The 27,945-nt window shown below is 44.5% G+C and overlaps 1 protein-coding gene across 1 annotated transcript; it reads left to right on the forward strand.

Annotated features, from left to right (window-relative positions):
* Nucleotides 1-7,168: 7,168 nt before the first annotated feature.
* NPHS2 (NPHS2 stomatin family member, podocin) lies at nt 7,169-25,955 on the forward strand. The gene is made up of 8 exons (XM_027612038.2): nt 7,169-7,493; nt 11,043-11,146; nt 15,946-16,018; nt 17,582-17,664; nt 19,322-19,525; nt 22,298-22,353; nt 23,651-23,729; nt 24,826-25,955. Exons 1-8 carry the CDS (start codon nt 7,235-7,237, stop codon nt 25,102-25,104), a joined length of 1,137 nt encoding a protein of 378 aa, XP_027467839.1. The 5' UTR covers nt 7,169-7,234; the 3' UTR covers nt 25,105-25,955.
* The last annotated feature ends 1,990 nt before the right edge of the window (nt 25,956-27,945 follow it).

A 27,945-nucleotide genomic window follows, 5' to 3' on the forward strand; every position in this document is an offset into this window, starting at 1 on the left:
CTACACTTTTTACCCAGTCCTGCCTCACCACTAGAAAATGACTTCGCTTGGACACGCAGAGAAAAGAGAAGCTCTTATGTATGAACCTCCTCAACTTCCAACCCAGGCCTCTACGCCAGCCCCACTCTCATCTTTCCTCCTGGTCTCAGCGGGGGCGGGGGGGGGGGGGCGGGCGTGCAACCATCCCGCTCTTGAATCTATCCTAACTCCTCTAGGACCATGACCTTTGGCTATGATTACCCAGTCCTGTATATTCAACATCTCCTTACAGACTCCTTTCCTATAACATAAAATTATGCTCGAATCCTTTTTATCTTACACAACACGGACACAGGGAGAGACAGAAACGCACACTCTCTTTTGATCTGTATACCTCTGTGGCCATTCCTGTGTGGCCAAATCCTTGAATAAACAATCCACACATTTTTTTTCCACTTTTTCATCCACCATTCACTAAGCAAGGAGACCGCTACTCTGCACAGTGTTAAGTTACTTTTACCAAAATCATCAATGACAAATCTTGCAATTGACAAATCTTACGGACTTTTCAGTCTTTTCATCTTAGATGATCTCTGATGTTTACTCTTGATGCCCCCTCCTTTTGTGAAAAATCTCTCCTCAGTGGGTCTCTATGCTGCTGCACCAGGCGTGGCTCCCAGCTTTCTGCTCTATTTCCTATTTTTGATATTAAATGCCCACATACCCCAGGGTCTGTCCTTGGCCCTTCTCCTTTTTACTGTCCCCCTTCTTCCTGAGTCACCTTTTTCACTCTCATAATTTCAGCTTTGGCTGCTGCCTTCCAAAAAAGCATGTTCAGTTAAGCAACAAATATCTTTCAGCTCCTACTACGTTCCAGGCACTGTTCTAGAAGATGGGACTAAAACAGTGAGCAAAACAAAGTGCCTGTTCTCCTGAATCTTAACAAAGACAAGCAAAAGCAGACAAATATATGTCAAGTAATGATAACTGCTCTTGAGAAAAATAAGCCAGGGTAAGGGAGTGAGAAGGGGCTGCTTTAAAAGGGAGTATTTAGAAAACATTATTATTTAATCTCTATGACCGTGGTTCTCAAGGTGTGATTCCAGAGCACCAGCATAAGCTGAAAACTTGTTAGCTATGCCAATTCTCAGGTCTCAGCCCAGACCTGCTAAATCAGAAACGGTGGCAGGGCAGGTGTGTCAGGTACAGCAGTGTGTTAATAAGCCCTCCAAGTGATTCTGGTGCTGCTAAAGTGAGAACCGCCCCTCTAGAGCAGTTTCCCACCGCACGTGCCATGGATGCATCACAGGTGTGAGGTCTAGTACTGATTTTCCCAGCCCACTGGGGCAGCTTCAGGGCTAGGGGGAGAGCAGGTGTTGGGAGCCCGCCCCCCCGCCGAAGTAGCCTCCACCCAGACTTTTCAGAGGCAATCAAGTGGGGTCAGCCGCAATGCCCGCAGGCACCCAGGTATTAACGTAAGGCCATTCAACACTCACTGACAGGCTCGAGAAGCTGGGCGCTGGCCGATCTACTGCTTCAGGGCCGCCCCTGGGCTAAGGACGAAGGTCCCCTACAGGAACGCAAAAGAGACTGCGCAGCACGAAGGGAGGGCCGGGGCGGGGGGTGTGGCTTCTGCTGGCTCCCTCCCCCACACCTCCGGCCGCTTCCACTCTAGCTGCGCTCTAACCGCTTCTTAGCGGCGCTTCCTGCTCAAAGTTTCATCGTTATTCTGAAATATTCCTTACTTTCGAAAAAATCCGACTGGATTTGAAATCCATTTCCCTCATTACAAGAAATGTGAAAATTACATTTGTTGATGAAAGAAAAATTATTTGATTCTTTAACTTGCATAAATTTTCAAGTGGTTGTAAAAAGAGCTTTAAAAAGCATGTCACAATGTATATTGAATTATTGTGTTGTATACCTTAAATATATATAGTTTTTGTCAATTATATCTCAGAAGCTAGAAAATAAATGCATAAATAAAAACAAAAATTGTGTGAACATGGGGTATCTGGGACGCTCAGTTGATTAAGGGGCTGACTCTTGGTTTTGGCTCAGGTCATGCTTTCTTGGGTCAGGAGATGATCCCACATGGGGCTTGGTACTCAGCAGGGAGTCTGCTTGAGATTCTCTCCCTCTGCCCCTCCCCCCCAAAATAAATCCTTTTTAAAAAATAAAGTGTACCTTAATTTTTTTAAATTGAGATATAATTGATATAATATGTTGGTTTCAGGTATACAACATAAGGATTTGATACTTATATATATATTGCACTACAATAAGTCTTAATAGTTAACATCCATCTCCATACATAGTTTAAAAAAATATTTTTCTTGTAATGAAGACTTTATAAGATCTACTTTCTCGGGGCAGCCGGGTGGCTCAGTTGGTTAAGCATCTACCTTTGGCTGAGGTTATGATCCCAGGTTAAGATCTAGCCCCGCATCTGGCTCCCTGCTTCTCCCTCTCCCTCTGCCATTCTCCCTGCTTGTGTGTGCTCTCTCTCTCAAATAAATAAAATCTTTTTTAAAAATCTACTCTCTTATGCAATGTAGTGCTATTAACTACAGTCACCATGCTGTACTAAACATTTCCATTATTTATTTACTTTCTATCTGGAAGTTTGTAACTTTTGACCCCCTTCACCCATTTCAAGATTCTATTTTAAAATTGAAAATATTTTATTAGTATATAAATTTTCTGATATTGAATCCCTAATACTTCACATTTTATTTTTACCATGATTATATATCAAAGATATAACTTTATCACCAAGCCTTTTATAGATACTCTCAAATCCTTTTGTTTGCCCGGTATGCTATTCAAATACTATCATTTTCTATGTTTGTCATAATGGGCAAAGATTGGAAGCACTGCTCTAGGATCTCAATATCTCTCTTACCCTCCCTCCCTTTCTCTCTCTCTTCCTCCCCCTCCATCCCTTCCATAACCCAACACTGAAACAGGTAACATACAAAGTAACATCCTCAGGGTCACACAAGCCACCAGAAACAGGAGATGAATCATTTGTGATGGAATAAAATTCTCAATTGAAATCTAATGGAGCCAAAGCTGTTCATGATCACTTTTCCATGTGTGACATTCTCTTTCAGTGGTTCTCTCTCCTCCCTCCCACTTGGCAATCAGGAATACCTCCTGATTTGGGATGCAAAGTTACCTACAATCAAGGAATAACCTAGTGGGCACTAGGATGGGGCTTGGGGTAAAGGAAGTATGGGGTGGTTAACTGAGGCAGCTCTGCTCTTAACTATAATGTCAAAACCTAAGCACACAGGGCCTAGGATCAGGCCATCTGACTTTTTTTTCCTGATCAGCTTTTTCAGTCCTAGAGGAAAGAGCCAAGAGGGCCTTCAATGCCTACAAAGCATCTAACTCAACTGGCCAAGGTAGAATACCAGTTAGGGGTTAGGGCCCAAAGATAAAGCCAGCAACAGAGCACATTGTTTGGAAAATCTATGCTCATGTGTCTTGAGGACCCAGCAGAGGAGGCTGCTGCCACAGTCAGCAATGGTGAAAAGTGAGGATCTTGGTCACCATCTGTCCCGATCTTCAACTCTAAATATTTGAGTGTCTACTGTACATTTTCACACAAATATACTATGGACACTGCTAGCTCAACAGAACTAACACTGAACTTATTGTGTCTACCTACCTTTAAACAAAAGCTCTTTCTTCCCTCGTATCCCTCAGTTGAAGGTCAGCCCCACTCACCCAGTCACTTTGACCAGAGAGTAATTGGGAGTCATAATATTTTCATTGAAACATAACTCATATCCCCCTTCTCACCTGGATTATTGGAAGAGTCTCCTCACCAGTCTCTCTACCTCCATCCTCTGCCCATTTCAATTTACCTTCAATCTTGTCTACAAAGTCACTTTTCTAAATTGCCAATCTGGCCATATTATTCCTTGCTTATAAAGCTTTGATAGCTTCTTTTGCCTATAAGATAAAATCCAAATTCTCTCATATGGTGTAAAAGGCTTTCCATTTCTTGGGCCGCCTACTTCTCTGGTCTCCTCCTTTGCCAATTTGTCAACGACCCAACACATATGAAGTCCTACCCCCTCTGGTGGAAGGCTCAGTTCTTGAAACCCACCTGAGGATCACCTGCCCATCTCCGGATATGGCTCAAACTCTGACTCCACCCAAAGAGAATTACCCCCTCCTCTCTATGGTCCTCATGGTACCATATAGATCAGGGGTACTCTACCAGAAGAAATTTTGTCCCTATTGGATACTTGCCAATGTTTGGAGACATTTTTGGTCACTGAAACTGGGAGTTTCACTTTATCACACCTGATTACACACCTGTTTCTCCCTATTAGGCTACAAATTCCTCAAGGGCAGGCCCCATACCTTACCTTTACATCCTCAGAGGTGAGCAGGGCTAAACACATAGTAGGTGCTCACTAAGTATCTGTGAAGTGAATTAATGAGAGAAAAATCAAGTCAGTCTTATCTCACCACTGTGCCTAACAAGCCAACAACTGCATCTCCAGACAAACAAGGTGGGGACATAGATGCACAAGATCAGTATAGTTAGGGGAAGTGGGTCTGGCAGAGATGCCTTCGGTTATGACCAACTACTTGACCCATAAAGGTTGAAATTGTCACTTTTCTCATGTCTTCTATCTCCTCACCACCTCCCGTATTAACCCATGTGGTCACCAAATTCTGTTGATTCTCTACCTGAGAAATAGCTCCCACACCTTGGCCATCGCCATGGTCAAAGCCCCCCACCAGCTCCCATCAGCACCACTTTTCTGTGCCCTCTTGCTTGGCTTCTCTGCCATCTGCAAATTGAGAAAGTCAAATGAAATCCCTGTAGTTTCTTCCAGCTCTAAAATGATAAGATTTGCAATCTTATCCAGTGACAATGAATTCCAGGTTTTCCATTAAATAATTCATATAAGTCAATATTCCTTCCATTTATCCATATATGGATATAAAATTTCAAAACACTAAACAGGAATAATTATAATTTAGAAAGCCTTAAAACCATCCATGACTTTATGTCTTGGAAACAAACTTGAAAGTCAACAACTGTAATTGGTCCTCCCTACCTAGTAACCCCCTCACAGATGCTGGTCTCATAACAAATCCAAACAAGGAGTAAAGTATTACGAGTACAAAAATGTGTACATGCACTTTCAACCAAGGGATGAGCAATACTTTCAATTAAAAAGGAATCTAAAAAGAAAACAGCAACATCATTGTAAGAACAGCAAGCTAGAGACTCATTCTGCTACCTCAGCACTCCCCAACCCCTCCACCTTTCGGAGATGCTGGGTTGACCTTTTTCGAAGGAATGTGATGGTCTTTCTCGGATATCGTAATTGCCATCCGTAACACCAACAGCCTTGTGTTATTATAAGCATGCGCTTGTATTACTGTTGTGTGGATGCAGAAAATGAAGTACAGATTATGTAACTTATCCATGGTCCCACAGCAGGTCCCACTTATGTAATTTATCCAGGTCCCCCAGGAGATTGAGAAGAAGCACCCAACATGCACTCCAATGCCAACTAGGACCTTTTTCTCATCGGTTTTTCTCCTGCAAGAAATCCCTCTATCTTATTGGCAGACAGGGTGCAGTTTTGAGATTATCATTTGGCCAATTACTGGAGTAAAAATTGAGGTGCAAGTTTATTTTAGGAATGTATAGCTAGAACCCCAGATCAAATTAATTCACAAGAGAATCAAAGGCTGAGAAAAAAATAATAAATGCTACAATCGGTTTCATGCTTTTCTGAACAGGGAAATCTTTACAGGATGATAAACTGTGTTTAACTGCAACTGTTAATTTGAGTGAATATTAAGTAATCATGGTACTTTTTCCTCTATGGGCCCAATGCTGCTTCTGAATTTTTCTCAGTGTCATGCTCTAGGCAGGAACTATTAATTGAGTCAGGCACTCAGAGGAAACATTTGCCTCCCTTACATCACCCATACAATAATCAGGTTTAGAGAGTAAAAACAAATCTATTTAAATTACTTTATTATCAGTCTTGTAATATAATTGTAAAATAATGATTTTATTCCCAGTGGCCTAACTTGGAATATATGGAAGAAAGTAGTGGAATGGTTTTTCCAGAGCCATGTCAGTTATTTCGGTCCTCTTTAATAAGGTTTTTGAGAGAAAAACCTGTGTGAACTCAGTAGATATTGAAAAATACAAATAAACGAATTTTATTTCTGCCATCCTGATCTGAGCTGTTGGTGTAGAATCATAAATCTCGAATTTGAAGGGTTACCCATTCAGTGAGAAACAAGTGATTAATAGAGTAAAGGATAAATAAATGTATTCCATGTTTCAAGTTCCTCAGAAGCAAGTGGGGCAGCCCCCCTCCCCCCCAGTTCGCTGCTAGATGGAGCTTGGCCAATGAACCTTGACAAAGTCCAAGTCCTGCCTTCATCAAGGAGGCATGCGAACAGAGCCTAGCCAAGGGAAAAGCATCCCTTTCCTAAAACAAAAGTTAAACCCCTTCCGTTCTCTGATTCTTCAAGAAGCATTACATCAACAGGCTTAAGCATTAGTAAACACAATAATAAACTAATAAAAATAAATATAAACGCAAATACAAGAGAGAGTGTATGTGAAAGAGAGGAAAGGGGCCCAAAAGAGTTTTCCTTTTAGGAAAGGAAATCCCCCCCACCCCGCCTCCACAACCTTTTCAAATGTAAATCCTCCCAGGAGTAGTCCGCCGACACCAATACCTCTTGTAAAGCATCAGCAGAAAGAGTAGGGCCAGGATATAAAATAAATGAGGGGGAGGGGAGAGGCGCCCTCGGGAAGCCTCCAGGAGGATAAGGGGGCGCTTGGGGACCCTAATTCGTCGACCTCTTCTGTTCCCTCCAGCTGTCTAGCGCTGCACGAGGACCACATCCCCTAGTTCCTACGACGTTCGCAATTCCTGCGCGGAGCCCCCCCGCACTTTCGGCGATTTGCTGGCCTCCGGGGTGGGTCAGGCAACTTGAACTTGCTTTACAACTCAGATCGTCGTCTGTAGAAACCCATGTTCAAACACCACGAGGCGGCACACGGGCTTCACACAAACGCATCGCGGGAGATCGCCGGAGTCTGGGGGCTGGAAGGGCCCGCGGTCCCGCCTCCCGGCGAGCAGAGCCCCCGCCCCGCGCCCCGCCCCGCGCCCGCCCACGGTCATTACAGTCCGGGGTCTCGCCCACGGTTCACTCAGCCCGGACAGCGCTCCCGGGCCGGCCCTCGACGATGGAAAGGAGGGCTCGGAGCTCCTCCAGAGAGGCCCACGGGAGAGGCGGCGGGTCCCCCCACAAGGAGAACAAGAGGGCTAGGGCGGAGAGGGGCGGCGGAGGCCGTGGGCGCCGGGACGCAGGGCGCGAGCGGGCGGGGAGCCGGGGGGAGTCCCCCGCGCCCGCAGCCACCGTGGTGGACGTGGATGAGGTCCGGGGCTCCGGTGAGGAGGGCACCGAGGTGGTGGCGCTGCTGGAGAGTGAGCGGCCCGAGGAAGGTATGGCAGGTCGGGGATGTGGGAGGCGGGGTGGCCTTTCCGCGTGGTACCCAAGGGATGGCCGATCGAGGGAAACGAGTCACGGCGCTGAGAGCCACCGAGGCCAGAGCAGCCTCCTGGACCTGCTCGGATTCCCAGGAAATGAAAGGCCTGAGTTAGGACCCGAACGTCCTGCCCAGTGTGGGGACCCAAATACATCAGAAGAAATACAGTTAACATCAACTAGATACAGTTGGTCTCAGAGGCGAGCCACGGATAGGAAGTGGAAGGGAGAGTGGTCCAGGTTGGGGACCAATGAACACTTCTGGCAAAGGAATCTTGCAGCGGTTTTTGTGGCCAAGGAAGAGTATATGGGCACCTAATTTAAGTAAAGACATGCATGAACTGGTGGTTCTGGGCAACTGTGCAGCTTATTCTTCTCTCCTCATCCCCAACCCTCAGTCTTACCTAAAAGTATTTTAAACTTTCTCTGGGGTGATCATTTGGCCTCAGAACCAAGTGGAGAAGAGCTAGACCTGAATTTAAATCTCAGCTAGCTAGCCATGTGATCAGAGGTGGGGCCTTAACCAGCTATGCTAGGGGAATAACCACAGTACCTACCTCGGAGGGTAGGTATAAGGATAAAAGGAGATATGCCATCCAAAGCACTTTGCACAAAGCTTGGAGCAAAGAACAGATCCAATTTGAACAGAACCCCGTTGCAAGCTAAAATAGAGCAAAGTTAGACCAAAGGAGGGAATCACAGGGAAAAATATCTTTTTGGCTTCTGTGGGTAAAGCACCTCTTGGGAACAAATTTATCTGCTTCCAGTTCTTTTTATAGTGAATGGAAGAAAAAAATTCATTACACCTTAAGTGTAGAATGACAGTGGTCTCAAGGAAAGTCAGTAAGGAATCGTGTATTATTTTGCTTTCTGGGGGCTATGAAATTTTAACATCATTTCCTGGTTACCAGCAATGCAGTATATGCGGGAACATTGAAAGTTACGATTTGACAAAGATTCCTACAGTTGCAGTGCAGTTTATATGGACCATGTTAATGCCCTTTTGCCCAACGGACGCCCTTTCATCGGTCAGAAACTTCCAGGCATTAAAGGTTTGTTAGGTTCAATGCTACAGTATTGCTGAGGTGAGAGGTCTTGTAATTGTGTGTCAGACCACATCGGTTGGGGTGAGCCACGACGGGAGCCCCCATGTATGGGAGTCTTCACTATGTGCCAGGCACACACTGGGTGTTTTACTGAGGATTATCGTTTCCGCATCACTGACTGGAAAACATGCGGGGAAATTAAGTACCTTGCCAAAGACCTACAGCTGGAAATGGAGGAGCCAGAATTCCAGAGTACGATGACCTGACCGAAAAGCCCATCCTTGCACGGTGCTGCCCTGCTTCCAGGTCACGGTCCCAGCACTGCCACCAGCTGTGTGGCCTCAGGCAAGGCGTGTCACCTTTGTGGGCCTCACTCAGTCTCTCCAGCTATAAAGTGACTAGAGAGAGCCCAAGACCCCAAGCAATAGATGAGAAGTCCCATTGAGGCCTTGCTGAGCCCTTGTCTGGGAAGTTTCTGTGGCTTCCAGGGGCCAGGGAAGCAAGAGGAGCAAGAACACCTCCACCTCCTCACCTCCCACCATGCTCCCTCAGCCAGGCTCCTTAAGACGGGAGAGATGAAAGAGCTCCACCTTACCAAAATGTTGGAGATTCTTACACTATGTCATATCTAAGGCTCTTCCTGCCTTAACATTTAGTATTTCACTATTCATGTAAAACGAACAATTTGAATATTCAAGGAACTCATTCCAAGAGAGCAATACTTTGTGAGGAAAGCTATAAGTTAGATTTGGGCTATAAATATTAGTTTTTTGTTCACATCTCTAACTCTTATGTGAAGGCATTTTGAGGCCTTTCTTCCTTTATAAAATGATATTTTGTCTGTATGTGTATTTTTACTTGCCATGGTTACCACTGGCAAGTGAAATATGTTTATAAACTAATTAAACATGGCAATACCACCCTCATTGTCCTTAAGGAAGAATATTGTAAAAACTAACATGATGTTGATAGACATCATAGATAGAGTAGCATTTCCCAAAATAGATTGCATGAGAAATAAATTTTATGGAACATGAATTTCCTTGGAGAAGACATTGCCTTGTCAGATGTTTGGGAAATCCTGGGTTAAACAAAGCTAAGAATGCTTCTTTGCTGCAGGGATTCCCCTCGCCTCAAAGTGCAGATGAGCACTAGGGAGCTCTAGAAGTAGACACAGAACACAGGATTTCCTAAATCTGTTTTCCCAGGGAACTCTTGCTTTGCGAAGCACCCTGTGGGATTAGTGTTCCGTGGGACACACTTCGGGAACTACCGTACTATAGTATTTAGCACTGATGTTAGTTTTGGGCTGATGCAGCTTGTATAGCAAGTGATCAATTTGGTGATGACCTTTCCAATTATTTTCCAGGCACAGAGATCAAATATTCAAGCCTACCAACTAGTTTTCCTCTTTTTCCCCCCCTCCCTTAAAATTAGGCTTTCCACCTTCCTAATCTTTAGTCAACACCTCTATGATGTTTTTAAACTCACAAATAGTATCCATTTGGCCAGTTTTCCAGTACCTAGAGATTAATATTCTTGAGGTTTCCATAACTGTTACATTTAAGTAATTTTCTCTATCTACTTCTCTTTCATCCTTACAATTCAACGAATATTTATGGAGAACCTATATTATGTCGGACACTATTCTACGCCCTGGGGACAGAATGTAAATAACCCAGGAGGTTTGTGTTCTTGTGATTAACTTTCCCTGAAACATTTTCATTTATCACTCAAGCAACATGGACATTCTGCAGTCCAGTTCCTCATTACTTTTATTTACAGACACTACTAGGCTAATATTACCCCAATAGAGATGATTTTTCAAAGAATGTCTGAAGATCCACACCCTAATCCAAAGAAGGGACTCTAATGGAGGAATTTGAGACATTTGGGGCAGGTGGTAGACGGGGAAGTCATTTCAGGGAAGATGAACCTCTGCACACATGTGGTTTGAATCACTTCAGAATCAACACCTGATACATGGGAAGCACACTTCAGTGATTTTCATGTATATACGAAATTCCATACATCAATGCTATGAAGACTTATCTCCTGAGAGAGCTATGAGCTAGTTATTATGAGCTAGTGAGCACCCCCACTGTGTAGATGAGGAAACAGCTTTGAAGAGTTCATTGGCCTTGCTTGAGGTCACTGGACAGAAAATGGTGGAGCAGAACTCGAACCCAAACCTTCTGCCCAGACTCTAGGCTTCTTCCAGGTACCCCACTACTGCCTTTCCAGAAGCCTGCTCCACCTGCCACAGCCCCACAGAGCCCTTCACAGACAATGTCCCATCATGTGAACTGACCAGTGATATCCAGCTCCCTCTAAATTTCCAGCAAAGTCTACACACTGCTCTGATCCTCCTGCCAAGAACTGGACCAACAAGTACTGGTCAGTGAATATGGTAACATTCCAATATAATTATTCTTTTCCTTTTTTTTTTTTTTTTTTTAGGTACCAAGTCTTCAGGTTTAGGGGTCTGTGAGTGGTTCCTTGTCCTCATATCGCTGCTCTTCATCATTGTGACCTTCCCTTTTTCGATCTGGTTCTGCATAAAGGTAAGATTCCTTGAGAACCCAATAAGGAATTTCCTCGCGCCTCTCAGGGACCCCAGGTCCACTCCTCTGTGACTTTGTATGTGCTTTGTGCTCCACATGGAAGAGCCTCCCCTCCCACTCCTCTGCCAGGAGGGCTCTTATTCCTTTCAGACCTTGCTCTCATGTAACTGTGAAGCCTTCCTTGACTCCCCAGACTATCACGTCCTTCCTTGTGTTCTTGTCTCTCTGCTTTCAGATCCATTCCAGCACTTACCGCGCATATACTCTTTGTCGACACCCAATCTCTCCCATTAGACTGAGAGCCCTCAGGTCAGGCCTACGTCTAGGTCATCTGCACTCTGCAACACAGAGATCAGCCCAGAAGAGATGATGGTGTCCACTTCTGGCACTTTAGGAAACTTCTCAGGCAGCTTCTATACCATGAACGACGATTTGGCCCACAGGTGGTTACACGTGCCTGTCCCTGAAGTAAATGAAGGCCATGTCTGTTCAGGAAGCACATGCCAAGACGGAATTCGAAATGCAAGGGATTTATTGGGAGGCATTGTCTGTGAAAGATTAAGGGGAGAGAGAATCAGAGTAGGCAGAGGGAGCCTTCAGACAATGATGCAGATCTGACAGCTGCGTTATGACATGTGAAGGAAGGAGAGGACAGAGGGAGCCTCCGACTGGGGTGTAGCGTTGGCCAGCCTGACAGGAAACTCCAGAGCAAAGTCGACTTCAAAGAGGAGTTTCCTGATGGGCAGAAATGGCCGGGCCCGAGTACCCCCGCCATTGTTATCATTGGCTGGAGCTGCTGGGGAAGAGCATGTCCTTGGCTAGAAGGCTACAGGTGCTGCTGGGGCCATTGCTGATTGCACTCCTCATGCAGGCTCCTCTCCCCCTCCTCCTTCCTCACAAAAGGGTGTTGGATTTTGTCCAGTGTCTTTTCTGCATCCATTGAGATCATCACGTGGTATTTACCCTTTATTCTATTGAGATGGTGTATTACATTCATTGCATTTTGGATGTTAAACCAACTGTGTGTTCCCAGTATAAATCCCACTTGGCTATGGTGTCTAATCCTCTTTATATGGTCCCAGATTCAGGCTGCTGGTAGTTTATTGAGGGTTTTAAGATTCTATATTCTTAAGAGATATTGGTCTGTAGTTTTCTTGGAATGTCTCTCTCTTGTTTTGGCATCAGGGTAATACTGGCCTCAGAGAAAGAGTTGGACGGATTTCTGTCCTCTTTGGTTTTCGGGGAGAATTTGTGAAGGACTGGTATTCCTTTCTTGTTAAATGTTTGGCACAATTCACCAGTGAAACCATCTGGTCCTGGACTTTTCTCTGTGGGAAATTTCAAAACTGCTAATTCAGTCTTTTACTTCTGGGTCTTTTCAGGGTTTGTTTTTGTTTTTGTTTTTCTCAAGTCAGTTTCAGTAGTTGCATCTATACAGGGATTTGTCCATTTCACCTAAGTTATATTTATTTTGAGGCATATAGTCTTTCATAGTGTTTTCTTTTATAATCTTTTTTTTTTATTTCTGTAAGGACAGTAATGATGTTCCTGTCATTCCTTTTTCATTCCTGATTTTGGAAATTTGAGTCTTCTTTTTGCCCCCCTGATCCACTTAGCTAAATATTTGTCAATTTTGTTGATCTTTTCAAAGAACCAACTTTTGGTTGATTTTCTCTATTATTTTTCTATTTTCTGTTGCATTTATTTCCACTCTAATCTTCATTATTTTCTTCTTTCTGCTTGCCTTAGGGTTAGTTTGCTCTTCTATATCCAGTGTCTTATGGTAGACAGTTAGGGTTTTGAGTATTTCTTCTCTATTATCGTAGGCATCTACAGCTATAAATTTTCCTCTAAGCACTGCTTTAGTGGCATCCCATATATTTTGGTGTCTGTGTTTTGGTTTTCATTCAGCTCAAAATATTTTCTAATTTCTCTTTTGCTTTCTTCTTTGATCCATTGGTTATTTTAGAGTATGTCATTATTTTAGAGTATGTCATATATAAATTTCTATATATTTGTGAATTCCCCAAACTTCCTTGTTAATGATTTCCAATTTCATTCCACTGTAATCAGATAATATACTTTGTATAATTTCAATAGTTTTAAATTTATTGAGGTTTGTTTTATGACTAGCATTTGATCTATCCTACAGATGTCTCATGTGTTGTTTTTATTATTTTACAGATTTTTACTTATTTATTTGAGAGAGTGAGAGAGAGAGGGCAACAGAGGAGGGAGAGTCAGATGAAGAATCAGACTCCTCACTGAGCAGGGAGCCCGATGCAGGGCTTAATCCTGGTACTCCGGTATCGTGACCTGAGTCAAAGGTAGACGCTTAACCGACTGAGCACCCAATGCCCCAAAATTTCATGTGTTCTTGAGAAGAAAGTGTATTTTGCTGTTGTTGGGCATTGTGTGTAGATGTCTGTTAGGTCTAGTTTATGTATCATGTTGCTCAAGTCTTATTTCCTTGTTTATCTTCTGTCTAGTTGTTCTCTACATGATTGAAAGTGGAATATTAAACTCTCCAACTATTTTTGTTGCTTGAATTGTCTATTTCTCCTTTCAGTTCTTTTGGTTTTTGCTTCTTATATTTTAGATCTCTGTTTTTAGGTACATGTATGTTCATCGTTGTTATACTTTCCTAACACATTGACCCTTTTATTGTTATACAATATCTCTCTTTATCACTAGCACATTTTTGTGTTTGTTTTAAATTCCATTTTGTCTTGGGGCCTGGGTGACTCAGTGGGTTAAGCATTGGACTCTTGATTTTGACTCAGGTCATGATCTCAGGATCCTGGGATTGAGCCCCACATCAGGCTCTGTGCTCAGCAGGGAGTCTGCTTGAGGATTCTCTCTCCCTTTCCCTCTGCGCCTCCCCATGCATGTGTGCTCTCTCTCCCTCTCTAAAATAACTAAATAAATCTTTGGAGGGGGGAAGATGGTAAACCCTAAAAGTCAATTAGGTAGAGGATACTAAAGCAGAATGATGTGTAACATTTGAGCAAGGTCTTGAAGGAGTAAGGCTCCTCTGCATCTCTAGGAAGAATTTGTTTCTCCCAGTAAAAGCAGAAATGAAACAAGTAATGCCAGGGAGCCAGGAAATTGGGGATGCCTGGGGCCTGTTCTGGGAACCAAGTCTAGGCATTCATTCTCATTCATTGTTTCAACAAACAAGGCAGGATTCAGGCATAGGAGTTGTAAACCTCGGAAGGATCAACAAGACCTGGTACTTGACCCCAAGGCACTTACAGTGGGGTAAGGGAGGCTGTTCCCTTAGGAAGCACACTTCAAAATGTGTTACTTTTGGTCTCTTCATGACATTTTCATATTTGACTAATTATTATTCAGTGGAGCTTTCTAAAGTGGAGGGAGGATGAAGAAGGAAAACATGTCTACAGTCACAAATAATCCATTTGTTCAACAGAAGTTCACAGGTGGGGCATATATGCAAATAAACAGACCAAATAAGCTAATGATAAGCAAGTAGTAGAACCCAGATTTTGGGGCGCCTGGGTGGCTTAGTTGTTGGGCGTCTGCCTTCGCCTTGGGTCATGATCCCAGGGTCCTGGGATTGGGCCCTGCATCAGGCTCCCTGCTCCACGGGAAGCCTGCTTCTCCCTCTCCCACTCCCCCTGCTTGGGTTCCCTCTCTCGCTGTGTCTCTCTCTGTTAAATAAATAAATAAAATCTTTAAAAAAAGGGGGGGGCGCCTGGGTGGCTCAGTTGTTAGGCATCTGCCTTCGGCTCAGGTCATGATCCCAGGGTCCTGGGATCGAGCCCCACATCGGGCTCCCTACTGCACGGGAAGCCTGCTTCTCCCTCTCCCAGTCCCCCTGCTTGTGTTCTCTCTCTCGCTGTCTCTCTCTCTCTCTCTGTCAAATAAATAAATAAAATCTTAAAAAAAAAAAAGAACCCAGATTTTGATACTGGGCCAGAAAAATGAGGTTTATTTTTGAAGCAGTGTGTGTTACCTTTCCTGTTTCTCTCCTAACATGCAGACATTTCTACACAGAGAATCTCCCTTTTTGTCATTTAAAAATAACTACACATTTTTAGGGCACACTTAATTTTTCTAGATACAATCACCAATGAGAATTGGCAAAATGAAATCCAAATGAATCATTTTGAAGCAACCTCAGAAGAAATTGCTATTTGAAACAAATAGCTATTTATTTATTTTTTATTTTTTTTTAAGATTTTATTTATTTATTTGACACAGAGAGAGAGAGCGAGCGAGAGCAGGAACACAAGCAGGGGGAGTGGGAGGGGGAGAAGCAGGCTTCCCACTAAGCAGGGAGCCCGATGTGGGACTCGAACCCAGGACCCTGGGATCATGACCTGATCCAAAGGCAGACGCTTAATGACTGAGCCACCCAGGCGCCCCAACAAATAGCTATTTAATAGCTATTTCTATTAAATAACGAATGTGGGATCCATATAGAAGCTAATAATGGCAGAAGTCACAGCAAAATACAAGATTAAACATACTGTGGTTTTCTTGATTTTGATATGTTGGACGTAGTAGAAGCATTATTTTTTAGATAATCATGACTCTTTAATCAAAATTCTGTTCATGGGCTCTAAAATTAACATGGCCAATATACTTGCACTGGTTTCTAACGTTCTACACTTACTAAGTGTAGATTTTGGAAATGTAAATATTAATAGAAATTTTTTCTTGGTTCTCAAAACTAAAGTTTTTTGATATATAGGATCACTCTCATGTGCCAAGGCCTTTTGAAGACTTTATTTTTCTTTCTTGGAATGTTTCAAAAGTATTATTTTTCCCTTCAGGTTGTACAAGAGTATGAGAGAGTAATAATATTCCGACTGGGACACCTGCTTCCTGGGAGAGCCAAAGGCCCTGGTATGAAACACCCTTCTACCCCCCATAGACTTGCCAATTTCTTCAATCCATGCATATTTGTAATATGGATCTCAGATTATATGAAGTAATCTGATTCGTGATATCTGCATTTTCTAATCTGTTACTTGTAACACAGGTTATGAAAGATTCTTCAGAGAGCATTAGTATCGGGTAACAGTGGCCAAGAAAGAGGCTGGGTGCAGAGTCAAGTGCCGGGGCCAGGCTGGCTGGACTAGCAAGTAGGCTTAGGACCCATGGCTGGGCACTGGTTTGAGCAGAACATGTTTTGGTTAGAGTGCTGAGCAAAGCTGAGCTAGTTCAGATCCAGGGGGTCAGACCAAACCATGGGAGATAGGAAAATTCCAGCATCCAAATGACAAATTGGCCTTCGGTTCATGGAATTTAGAAAACATAGATGGAGCATTTCCTGTGTCTTAGATACTGTATAACTGCCCGGGAGGTGAAGATGGATAAATGAGACATGGTTTCGGATCTCTAGGACCTTAAAGTCTAGTGGAGTTGATGTCCAAAGGTCCAAGCACAGATAGAAATATGGTTAGTCCACAAAGTCTAAAGTAGTTGGGGTTTGGAGATTCCAGCTAGCCAGAAAGGCATGGGAAGGAGTGAAGTCCCAGGTGCATATATTGGAAGTTCCAAGCCAGCTCTACAGAAACAAGTAGAAAATAGAGACTAGACTAGAAGACACAAATCCGAGTTTGGCAATTCAGAACAAACAGACGGGTCCATGCAAAAGTAGAACCAGACCCTGTGGTCTAGGACAGGGACCATCTTGTTCCGGTTCTAGTTTTCAGCATCCTTCTTTATTGGGGCTAGAAAGGGCTAGTAGCTGGGCTGCTCCTCAGGGAGGTCCTGGGCTCTGTGAGGTGCTGCTGGTTGGCTCTTACAGGAGCCCACACTGTCCAGTGGCTCTCAGAAAATCTCAATAAATCAATTTAAAAATATTTACTGCACATTGACCTTGTATATTACATTAGGTAACACAAAGCTGGTATCATGATATTGCTATTGTGATACCCTCTGGGGTTCACATTTTAAGAAGTACCACATGGAGGTTGCCGGCTCTATAGTTGGTCATGTTGGTACATGCATGGATTCAAAAATAATTTTACAGAGGCCCTAAAAGGCACTAAGTCAAGCACTAAAACTAACAAGAGTGCATGAGACACTCTTGTTAGGGAGTTAAATCCAGTGAAGAAGACAGACATGTTACTCAAGATCTGGAGGGGTCAGCACCATGACCAAGGTGACCATACAGCCCATTTTGCTGGGATTAATCCCTGCTTATGTGTGTCATCCTGGAGTAAGTTGTAACGATGCTCACCTTTCACCCTCAAAAGTGTCCTAGATTGAACAAAAAATTGTAGGGTAACTTTAGCAACCACAAACTCACTATCGGGGTAGAGGTGGGATTGCCCAATCAGTCTGTGTGTAGTTGGAGGCTAAGGAAAGCAATGTAATATGCACCTGACCCCGAAGAGGTGAACCCCAAACAATCTCCATACTAACCATTCACCTGTCAATCTCTCCACACCCCCCCCCCAGGCCTTTTCTTCTTTTTGCCCTGCCTGGATACCTACCACAAGGTTGACCTTCGCCTCCAAACTTTGGAGATACCCTTTCATGAGGTAAGTCAAATGATGGATTTTGCTTTCTCTCTACGCTTCGTATGGCTGAGCTACCAATTCTGGTCCCAGTCAAAATGACTATTTAAGCTCAAAAGTGAAAGAGGAAAGTAGAGATATGGACTGTATCAAAATTAAAAACTCCTGTGTATCAAAGGACACTATCAAAAGAATAAACAGATAACCTATGGGTGGGAGAAAATATTTGCAAATAATACTTCTGATAAGGGATTAATACCCATAATATATAAAGAAATCTTACAAATCAACAAGAAAGCAAACAACTCACTTAAAAATGGGCAAAGGACTTTGTGATGGTTAATTTTATGTGTCAGCTTGGCTAGGCTAGCTTCCCCTTTTATCAGAGTGTATCCTTTCAAATTTTTCTATGTATGTGGTTATATTTACAGACAGGTGTACATATCATACTATTTCATAACATGTCTTTTTTCCCTCAACACCCTGTTAGATCATGTTTTCATATAGTAGCTATATTTCTACCCCTTTGTCTTATTTTTTTTCAAGATTTTATTTTTAAGTAATCTCTGCACCCAACATGGGGCTTGAACTTGCAACCCCGAGATCAAGAGTCGCCTGCTCTTCCCACTGAGCCCCCCAGGTGCTCTTTGTTTTTAAATGGACACATAGCATTTCATTGTATGGATGTACCACAATTCACAATTCCCTGTTGCGAATGTTAATTAATTTCTAATTTTTTATTATAATAAGCAACACTATGAATGACATCCTTGCAGCTAAATCCTTAAAAATATGTCTTTGTGATAAGTGTCTAAAAATGGAAATGTTGAGAAGGAGCAGCTTTTAGGGCTCTTGGTGTGTAGCACCAGTCTGCCCTCTAGTGGACACTCAGCAAACAACATATCACCGCTCTTGTTTCCCAGAACGTGCTTCTGTTTTAAGCACATTTTTTGGCATCGGTTTTTTTTTTTTTTAAGATTTTTGTTTTATTTATTCAACTGACAGAGATACAGAGAAAGAGAGAGCATGAGCAGGGGGAGAGGCAGAGGGAGAGGGAGAAGCAGGCTCCCCACTGAGCCAGGAGCCTGATGTGGGGCTCGATCCCCGGACCCCAGGATCATGACCTGAGCCAAAGGCAGATGCTTAACCATCTGAGCCACCTAGGTGCCCCTTGGCATCGTTTTAAAAAGACCTGATATACAATTTACTGAATGTTTTTGTCTGAGAAAATTATTCCTGATATTTTTACAAAACTAGTTACAACAGGATTCCTTTAAATTGTGAGTTCTTTAGTGTATTTCATAAAAACTCCATCATCTTCAAAAACATCTATTTCGGATAAAAGGGTGGGCCAATGACTTTTTTTTTCCTATAATCTTACTGAGAAAATTTCCCTTGAACACATTTAGCTTCTCTATCACCCCCCCTGGGAAAGGAGCCCTAAACTAAGTCCTGTTCGGGATGCCTAGGTGGCTCAGTCAGTTAAGCAGCTTCCTTTGGCTCAGGTCATGATCCCAGGGTTCTGGGATCGAGTCCCACATTGGGCTCCCTGCTCAGTGGGGCGTCTGCTTCTCCTTCTGCCTCTGCCCCTCCCCCTGCTTGTGCGTGCTCTCTCTCTATCTCTGATAAATAAAAATCTTTAAAAAAAAATCATGTTCTCCAAACTCCTTTTTCTGCCCAGATTGTGACCAAAGACATGTTTATAATGGAGATGGATGCCATCTGCTACTACCGAATGGAAAATGCCTCGCTCCTCCTAAGCAGTCTTGCTCACGTGCCCAGAGCTGTCCAATTTCTTGTGCAGACCACCATGAAGCGTCTCCTAGCACACCGATCCCTCACTGAAATTCTTCTAGAGAGGAAGAGCATTGCCCAAGATATAAAGGTACTTCAACAAATTTATCATCGAATATGTTGAAATACCTCTTTCTCTTTTATTCATTTCTTCATCAGTCATTTATTGAAGCACATGCAATGGAAGCATCTGGCAGGCGTTCACTGTTGAAGGTACCATCCTTCAAGGAGCTGACAGCTGAGTGAGAGGTTGCCAGATTGACCCTCAGTCAACCAGGTGATGACTAGTCAGTCATTGCCACAGGTTCTGCCCTTCCTCCCCCCACCCCGGTGGCTCTAGACTCACTGGAACGTGCCCCCAGAGCCCAAAGAGAGCTGGCAGGGAGGATGGGGCCACGTGGGACACATGGCTGGTCCCACAGACATGAGAAGGCATGGTTCCTGGGAGCTGAAAGTCTGCTGGGGAAACGGGCAAAGTTAAATAGTTCAAATAAGACTTTCAGCTAAAGAAAAAATGTCACAGACCCTTACATGATTAATCTCCCAATCAATCACTGAGATTTAATTGATTGGGAATTAGGAAGGGAATCAAGGAGCAGGAAGTGCTTCATGGGCAGCCTCATCCAGCCGCCAGGCAGCAAGCTCAGCCTCCTCACCCGCGGCCATGGTGGCATCTCCCCTTCTTACCAAGACAATGTGGCAAAGATACTGAGACGGGAGAACAAAGCCGGATTCCTGGCAGGTGGCCAAATAGCAGTTACCACCAGTCAGGGAGCCTATTGTGGGGGCCACAGGCACCCCGGCCCAGAATCGAGTCAGGAAGGTCAGAATGTTGTCTCGCGGAAAGGAGGACCTCCAGCAGAAGGGCCGGAGGACCAATGGCATTTAGGTAGTGATTGTGCCTGATGGCGCCCCAGCGCTCACTCATCTTCGGAGGCGACTTGTCCAGCTTGTTACTGCTAAAACTGAGATTAGCATCTTGGTGGAAAAGGGACAAATTCAGAAACAAAAGAACCTAAAAAGAAACAAGAAATTAGAACAAAAGGGACACGGGCAGTTCCTGCTCTGGAAATTAAAAACCACTCCAGGGGAGCCTGGGTGGCTCAGTCATTGGGCGTCTGCCTTTGGCTCAGGTCATGATCCCAGGGTCCTGGGATCTAGCGCCGCCCCCCCCCCCCCCCCCCCCCCCCCGCATCTGGCTCCCTGCTCAGCGGGAAGCCCGCTTCTCCCTCCCCCACTCCCCCTGCTTGTGTTCCCTCTCTCGCTGTGTCTCTCTCTGTCAAATAAATAAATAAAACCTTAAAAAAATAAAACACTCCAGTGTGCTCCCCTTCGGCACACTCAGCTTCTCTTCCTGTTCACCCCTCCCCTCTAAAGGATAGAGGACAAGGTCACACAGCAGGCAGGCAGTGTTCTCCGGATGACTGAACAAATGAGCCAACTGTTGTAGCCCCACCCCTTGCCATCCCCCCCAACCCCCCCATGGGCTAACCCTCCATCCGCCTCAGCGTTTCTCCGGCATTTTCCGTGGGCCTCCTCTGCAAGGAATGTTTCCCTTTTCTCCACAGGCGAAGTCCTATTTGTCTTTTAAGATGCCACCTCCTCTGTGAGGTCTTTTCAACACTCCTTCCTCTCATCACCCCCTCTCCCCCACCCAGATGAGTCAGCCTTCTCAGGGCTCTTGGTGCACTAAGCTAGCTAGCTGTCCAGCCACTGAGAAATCACCAGACACCAGTGAACCAGAAAAGAGTAGGGTCCCCCCTGGGGCGTGCCATGCCCTGCCCCTCTTTTCCAGAGCCCACAGTTCATTGTCTTCTGCCTTCTGGGCCTGGGAGGTGGGGCAAATGGGTGCCACGGGCAGGAAGGAAGCACCTCTAAATGAAAACCGTTTGGGAGAGATTAGACTCTGGTTCTTTAATAAGTGCATCTTAAAACAGATTTATCGAGTTCACTGTCTGTATTGGTTTCCCATTGCTTCTGTGACAAATTACCACACACTTGGTGACTTACAACAATGCCAATTTAATCTCATGCAGTTTTGAAGGCCAGGAGTCCAAAAATAGTTTCACTGGGGCCAAAGTCAAGGTGTCAGCAGGGCAGCTTCATTCTGGAGGTTCCAAGAGGAGAAATCATTTCCTTGCCTTTTCCATCTTCTAGCAGCCCCGTTTCCCCAGCTTGTGACCCCTTCCTCAATCTTCACAGCCCATCCCTCCAAACTCTGCCCCCAGAACCACATCACCTTCTCCTCTTCTGTAGTAACATCTCCCTCTGTTCCCCCTTAAAAGGATACTTGTGACTGCATTTGGGCCCCACAGGGAAGATCCTGGATAATCGCCCCATAAATTGGGCAATTTTAACTTAATCCCATCTGCAAGGTCTCTTCTGGGGTAACATTCACAGGTTTCAGAGATAAGAGCATGGATGTCTTAGGGAGCCATTATTCAGCCTACCACACCATCTTTAATTCCACAAGTATTTATTGAGTGGCACTGTGCAAAGTTAAGCAACTTTATTTTTTTAAGAGAGAGAGAGAGCAGGGAGAGTGGCAAAGAGAGAGAGAGAGAGAATCTCAAGCCAAGGCTCCACACTCAGCATGGAGCCCCATGTAGGGCTCGATCTCATGATCCTGAGATCATGACCTGAGCCAAAATCAATGGTCAGATTCTTAACCAGCTGAGCCACCCAGGTGCCCTAAAGTTAAGCAACTTTTTTGCAAGGCACCGTAACATTGAAAAAAAAAGGAAATGAATGTGCCTTCAGAGGAAATGTACTTTCTCAGTTCAGAACAATGGCCATGAAGGCACAGGGGTGCTCTACTCACACCTGGAGGTTCTCACTGACATCTCAACTCTTCCCTCCACAGGTGGCCTTGGATTCAGTGACCTGTATTTGGGGAATCAAAGTGGAGAGAACAGAAATGTGGGTAGGAAATTAAGCAAGAAGAACAATGTGATAAAGGGAAATATTTTGGTTTTATTTTAAAATAATTTTTAAAAATTATTTTCAATGAGTACTATAGCCACATTGGCATAAATTCGGACAAAGGAAAAAATTACCTAGTACTCGGAGCCATAACACAACCACTGTAACATTTAGGCAAATTACTTTCATGATTTTCTCTCCATGGAGTTAAAATAATTTTTTGAGATAAAATTCACATAACAAAAAAACTCACCCTTATAACCATTTGGAAGCACAGCGAGTGTTTTTATTATATTCATGGAGTGGTGTAACCATCATTACTGTCTAATTCCAGAACATTTTCATCACCCCAAAAAGAAAGCCCACACCTGTCAAGCAGGGACTCCTCACTGCTCCCTTTCCCCCCAGCCCGAAGACACTGATCTCTGTGTACTTGGCTATCCTGGACATTTCATACAAATGTTACATGGCCTTTTGTGTTTGGCTGCTTTCATTTAGCACGTTGTTTTCAAGGTTCATCTGTGGTGAAGCAGGAATCAGGACGTCATTCCTTTTGACGGTCAAATATCCATTGTGTGGTTGGTTACAGCTCATCTGGTTAACCTGCTCGTTCGATGATGGACATTTGGGTTGTTTCCACTTTAGGACTATTCTGAAGAACACCGCAGTGCCCGTTCGTGTGCAGGCTTTTGTGAGAACATGTTTTCACATATACCTAGCAGTAGAATTACTGACTCATATAGTAACTATGTTTAACTCTCCATGGAACTGCCAAATTGTTTTCTAGCTATGTCATTTTCATAGTTACAAACAGGGTAAAAATACAATTTTGTTTCTTTTATGTAATATGTTAAGTATTACTCTTATGTGGTCAGTTCTACTCTTTTCAAAATCAGTTCCTTTATAAACTTAGATGCCTTCCCTTATCATGGATAGTATGACTCATCAAAGCTGTTTTTCATTGTTCAAATTCAATAGCTGGAATTTAGATTAAACCTTAAGTGGGAAAAATCATAATCATCTATCGACAAAAGAATGTGTTCTACTTGCACAGAGCAAACCAGGGCGCTGCTGTAACATCAGTGATCATGAGTGTCTGCAGTTGAGGCACTGACTTTCGAGTAGCCCTTCTCTGCCCACCATTGGCCTCAGAGGTCTAGGGACGGCCACCCTGTTAGATCAGAATTTGCGGGGCATTCTGAAATAACAACAGAGACGTTGGCCAGTCTGGCTGAACCCCTGGCTGCTAAAAGCAGTGCTGCACACCTACCTGTCCACACTCTTTCTTTTCCAGCAAGGATGTCAGGCTGCCGGCGGGGCTCCAGCACTCCCTGGCTGTGGAGGCTGAAGCACAGAGACAGGCCAAAGTGCGGGTGAGCCAGCGCGGCGCAGGCCCGCCTCCCACTAAGAACGTTTCCCTGCTGCTTCCTCACCTCCCACTTATCCAGAGCTGGTGCCCCCCACCCCACCCTATTAAAAGTATTCCCTTAAAGCGTGTTCATAGCCGTCTGATTAATGCCACCCGGCCTTTCCCACGATGCCCTCTCTCTGAAGCCACTGGAAACAGTGAGCTCCTCCTCCTCGAGTCTTGCCTTCACTCAGCCTCCTGATAGGCATCTCCCCACCCGCCATCCCTCTTCCCTCGAGCTGGCATCTTTCCTAGGTAACATCAGCCACCTGTCACCTCTGGCTTAATGCGTGAATGACAGCAGACCCGTATCCCTAGCTGCGTGCAGGCTGTGGAGGGACGACCACGATGAGGCCCGATTCGCTCAATACCAGAGCCCAGAGAAGGTGGCACCACGCACAGCCTCCAGGCAGGCCTGCCGGCTGCCCCCAACAGCTCCTGGGGATGGAGGTGGGGTGGGAGGGGAGCTGGGAAAAGGAGGAGGACTGAGGGGGAGACAGACTGCTCTTAAAGAACAGAAAGCAGGTGAAGAAGAACCCCACCACAGAAGAGCTCAGTAACCGGGGAGTGTTGACAGGAGGAAGGGAAGAAAGTGGTCCTCTGGGCAGAGTTGCTTCTAGATCTGAGTCTAGTCCCCTTTGTCCACTTTAAGGTGGCATTTGGGTGGTAAGTTTCGTGCTTTTTCCTCTGAAATGCTCACTCGTCCATTTTGCCCTGGTTAGGAGTCCCCGCTTCAGGCTTCCACGTCCTCGCCTAGAATGCTGGCCAACTTTTTCTCAATGTGGCAAAATCCTACTAATCGTCAAGGCCCTGCAGACATAATTAATTACTCCCCTAACACATCACTATGCTTGTCAGGGCCCTTGATAAATTCGGCCCAAAATTACGACGAAGAGCGCGGCCGATCTCCCCTCGACCAGGATCCTTGAGAAAGAAGGCCGTCAGCCTGCTGGCTGTTTCACAGGGCCTGGCGCCAGGCGGTGCTCCGCGCTCGTTCGCTGAGGGACACCGAATAGCGAGTAAGAATAAACCACTTTGCTTCTCCTCACATCTGTTCCCAGGTGATCGCCGCGGAGGGGGAGAAGGCCGCGTCCGAGTCCCTGAGAAGGGCAGCTGAGATTCTGGCAGGCACTCCGGCCGCTGTACAGCTGCGGTACCTCCACACCCTCCAATCCCTGTCCACCGACAAACCTTCCACGGTGGTTTTGCCTCTACCATTTGACTTGCTCAATTTCCTGTCTTCGCCCAGCAGTAGAACTCAAGGAAGCCTCCCCTTCCCCAGTCCTTCCAAACCTGTCGAGCCACCAAGTCCTAAAAGGAAAGACTCTCCCATGCTGTAGGAGGAGTCACGGGGAACAGGCCTGGAAAGGTGACAGCCACATCCCCAAGGGAAGCACGCTGTCCTCACGTCCTGTGCTTTCTTCGGTGGCCACACAGAATGCCCTCGGAATGCACAGTCACAACTCAGCAATCCCAAACAATTGTGAGGGACAGTGAGATGATGTAATGACAAGTTTAGATGGATCATTTTAATTAGAGTAACTATGGGAGAGAGCTTTAGCCAACATTCTACTCTGGAAAGAATTTTGTGTCTCTTTTGCTGTATGCCCCCTGGCGCCTTTGGCAAGGTCTCTGCTGCTCCCGTGGCCCTTTTATTGTGTTCATCACAGGTTATTGTAATCCTGTAGTTAAGATGCAGGCTTCTCTCCAGCTGTACTATGAACTCCTCAAAGGCACATCTTGGTCACTGGCTCCCCCCACCCCCGCCCCAACTACACTCAACCCTGTATGTTCCACCCTATGGTCTTCACATCTAACCCCGAGAGGTGCACCACAGTGACACTTAAATGTTCCTGAGCGAATGTACTTGGGCTGGATATAAAATTTGCATCTAATTAAAAGAATTTAAAAGGAATTCTTTTTATGGGTCCTCATTTTTAAAATAGAGAAATAAAAGGACAAAAACATTTACCTGATACATGTTGCTTAAAATCTTAAGAAGCATCACTGTAAACATGGGACTGACGTATTCTCGGTATAGCATTTACCAGCTTGCTTATTTCTCAAACAGTAATGACATTATGTGACCTGTACATGTCCTGAAGCATTCTTTTCTAGTACAGATATTCTTTAAGTATATTCTTATAAGTCTTACTTTCCATTAACTTGTCTTACTCAATTAGAAATATGTATCTATAGAAAAAAATTAGACAAGTAAATAAGAAAGCATCCTGAGGTATACAGCAAATCCTCTATAGCCTTAAAAAAATCAATATTATAAAATCTTACTAACATCCCCAAAATATTACTAATATCATGTATGTTAGTAAAATGCTACTTATAATGGGGATTTCCATGTTGCTAGTGCAGAAAGAAATGGTGGTAACTATTTGGTGGTTGTGCCTTTTTATTCTTTGTTATCCCCGGTTATTATTTTATATTGGAGATGTGTTCCTGCTATCCCTAAGGGAGAACTTTAAACATTTTACATAAACATACTTGTAAAGGGTTTTTGTTTATGAATGTTAACCCATAAAACCCTACAGAGCATTATTTCAAGAGAGAAAATGTATTCTGAGCTCCTAGGAATGGACCTAGAAACTTTGATAGCATTGTGTCTGTTGGGGACGAGCTGGTTCCCCACTATGTTTAAGTAACAGAAACAGGGCCCAAGATCAAGGATGCTTTGCCTTTCCTGTTCTCTCTCGATCACTTCCACACTTCTGCCCTCTCTGCCTTTCCTCCTGTTTTCCAACAAAAAAAGACCAAAAACTCCCTAGCGGCACATGCTAATATAGCAGTATATAATGATGCCATCCTAGGGCCATCCCTGTCCTACACCTCTAAGCCTCCTTCTCACCTCCATCCACAACTGGGAAAGCCACACACTCTAGCCCAAGCCTGCAAGCCCAAGGGCGTTGGCCAAGCAATGCATCTTCCCAAGATTATGCAGAACTGTTAGATGATTTCAAAACCCACATATTCATATAATCATGCCCAATTCGTTTATTATTTTAGCAATCAGCTTATATGGTTACTATGTACTGAGATGATAACATTGAATTTTGTTTCAAAAGTCTATTTCATCCATTTCTGAAAAATATTTCCATATCTTCTCAAAAGAAGTTTCCCTCCCTACTCCCAAGGACCATACTTGGTTGTGGGGGAGTGGCAGTGCTGAAAGGCATAGGTTGATTAATCTCGGCTGGAGGCAATGGGAGATTCTGAAGCCAAAGGAGCAGGCAAAGCTTTAAACCATGAAGAAGTGCCAAAATACAAAATATGGAATCCAAAAGGCTGTCAAATCCAAGTAAGCCAAAAGCAGGTACCAAAATCTGCTAAAAGTAGGGTACCAGAGAGAGGAAAGCAAACACTGAGGAGGCAGTAATAGGATGAGAGTTGGGGAAAATTCCTGGGTGATTTCCTAGAATATCTAACAGATTAGGGTTTGCAGTGTGCTTTTGTGGACCAGCCAGGGCATGGTCATTGATGATCCAGCCCATTTAAAGGACCGATTAGAGCATCCCTGAAGTGGGAAGTATTACTCATGACCACTGTATTGGCCCACACCCATCCCAAGGTATTGGTTATTGGAGTTAAAATGGCATCAGGGGTCGTTGGTCACTCTTCACCCCATATAGATGGCTCCTGATCTCAGGTTGGCAGATGTTGGCAAAAATAATAAAGGAGGAAGTAGGGTCATGCTGATTCAGGCCTAGCCAGAGCCAGGAACAGAACAATTAGGAGTGAATGCCAGGGCAATAAGGTAATAATAATGGCTTTTAAGACCCTTAAGAATTCCTTGTAGCATGGCTCCTTTTGTCAAAGGCAGATTTACCTACAGGTCTGGGGAGTGTATGGTATCACCCATTCGTTGGTCTCTGCTGTCTGGTTCAGTCAACATTTAAATTTCTCATTAGCTTGCCAGAGGGCACCTTCCAGCTCGGCTCAAGCAGCCTGTGATATCTTCAACTATTAACTGACCGTTGGGATGGGAGTGCTTGGTGGGTGGGAAATATCGGGACTAAGTTGTATGAAACTGTGAATGGTCAAGGGAAACTCTGTTGAGACTAGCAAGGTGAGCTGATGGTGCTGTCTGCAAGTTCCCAGTACCAGAAGTCTCCTCTTGACACCCAGGTGCTGCCTTCTAGCTGGTTACTGATCTTGAAATGATGTGTGGA

The sequence above is a fragment of the Zalophus californianus genome, chromosome 10 (genome assembly GCF_009762305.2).
Source record: "Zalophus californianus isolate mZalCal1 chromosome 10, mZalCal1.pri.v2, whole genome shotgun sequence".
Classification (NCBI taxonomy): domain Eukaryota; kingdom Metazoa; phylum Chordata; class Mammalia; order Carnivora; family Otariidae; genus Zalophus; species Zalophus californianus.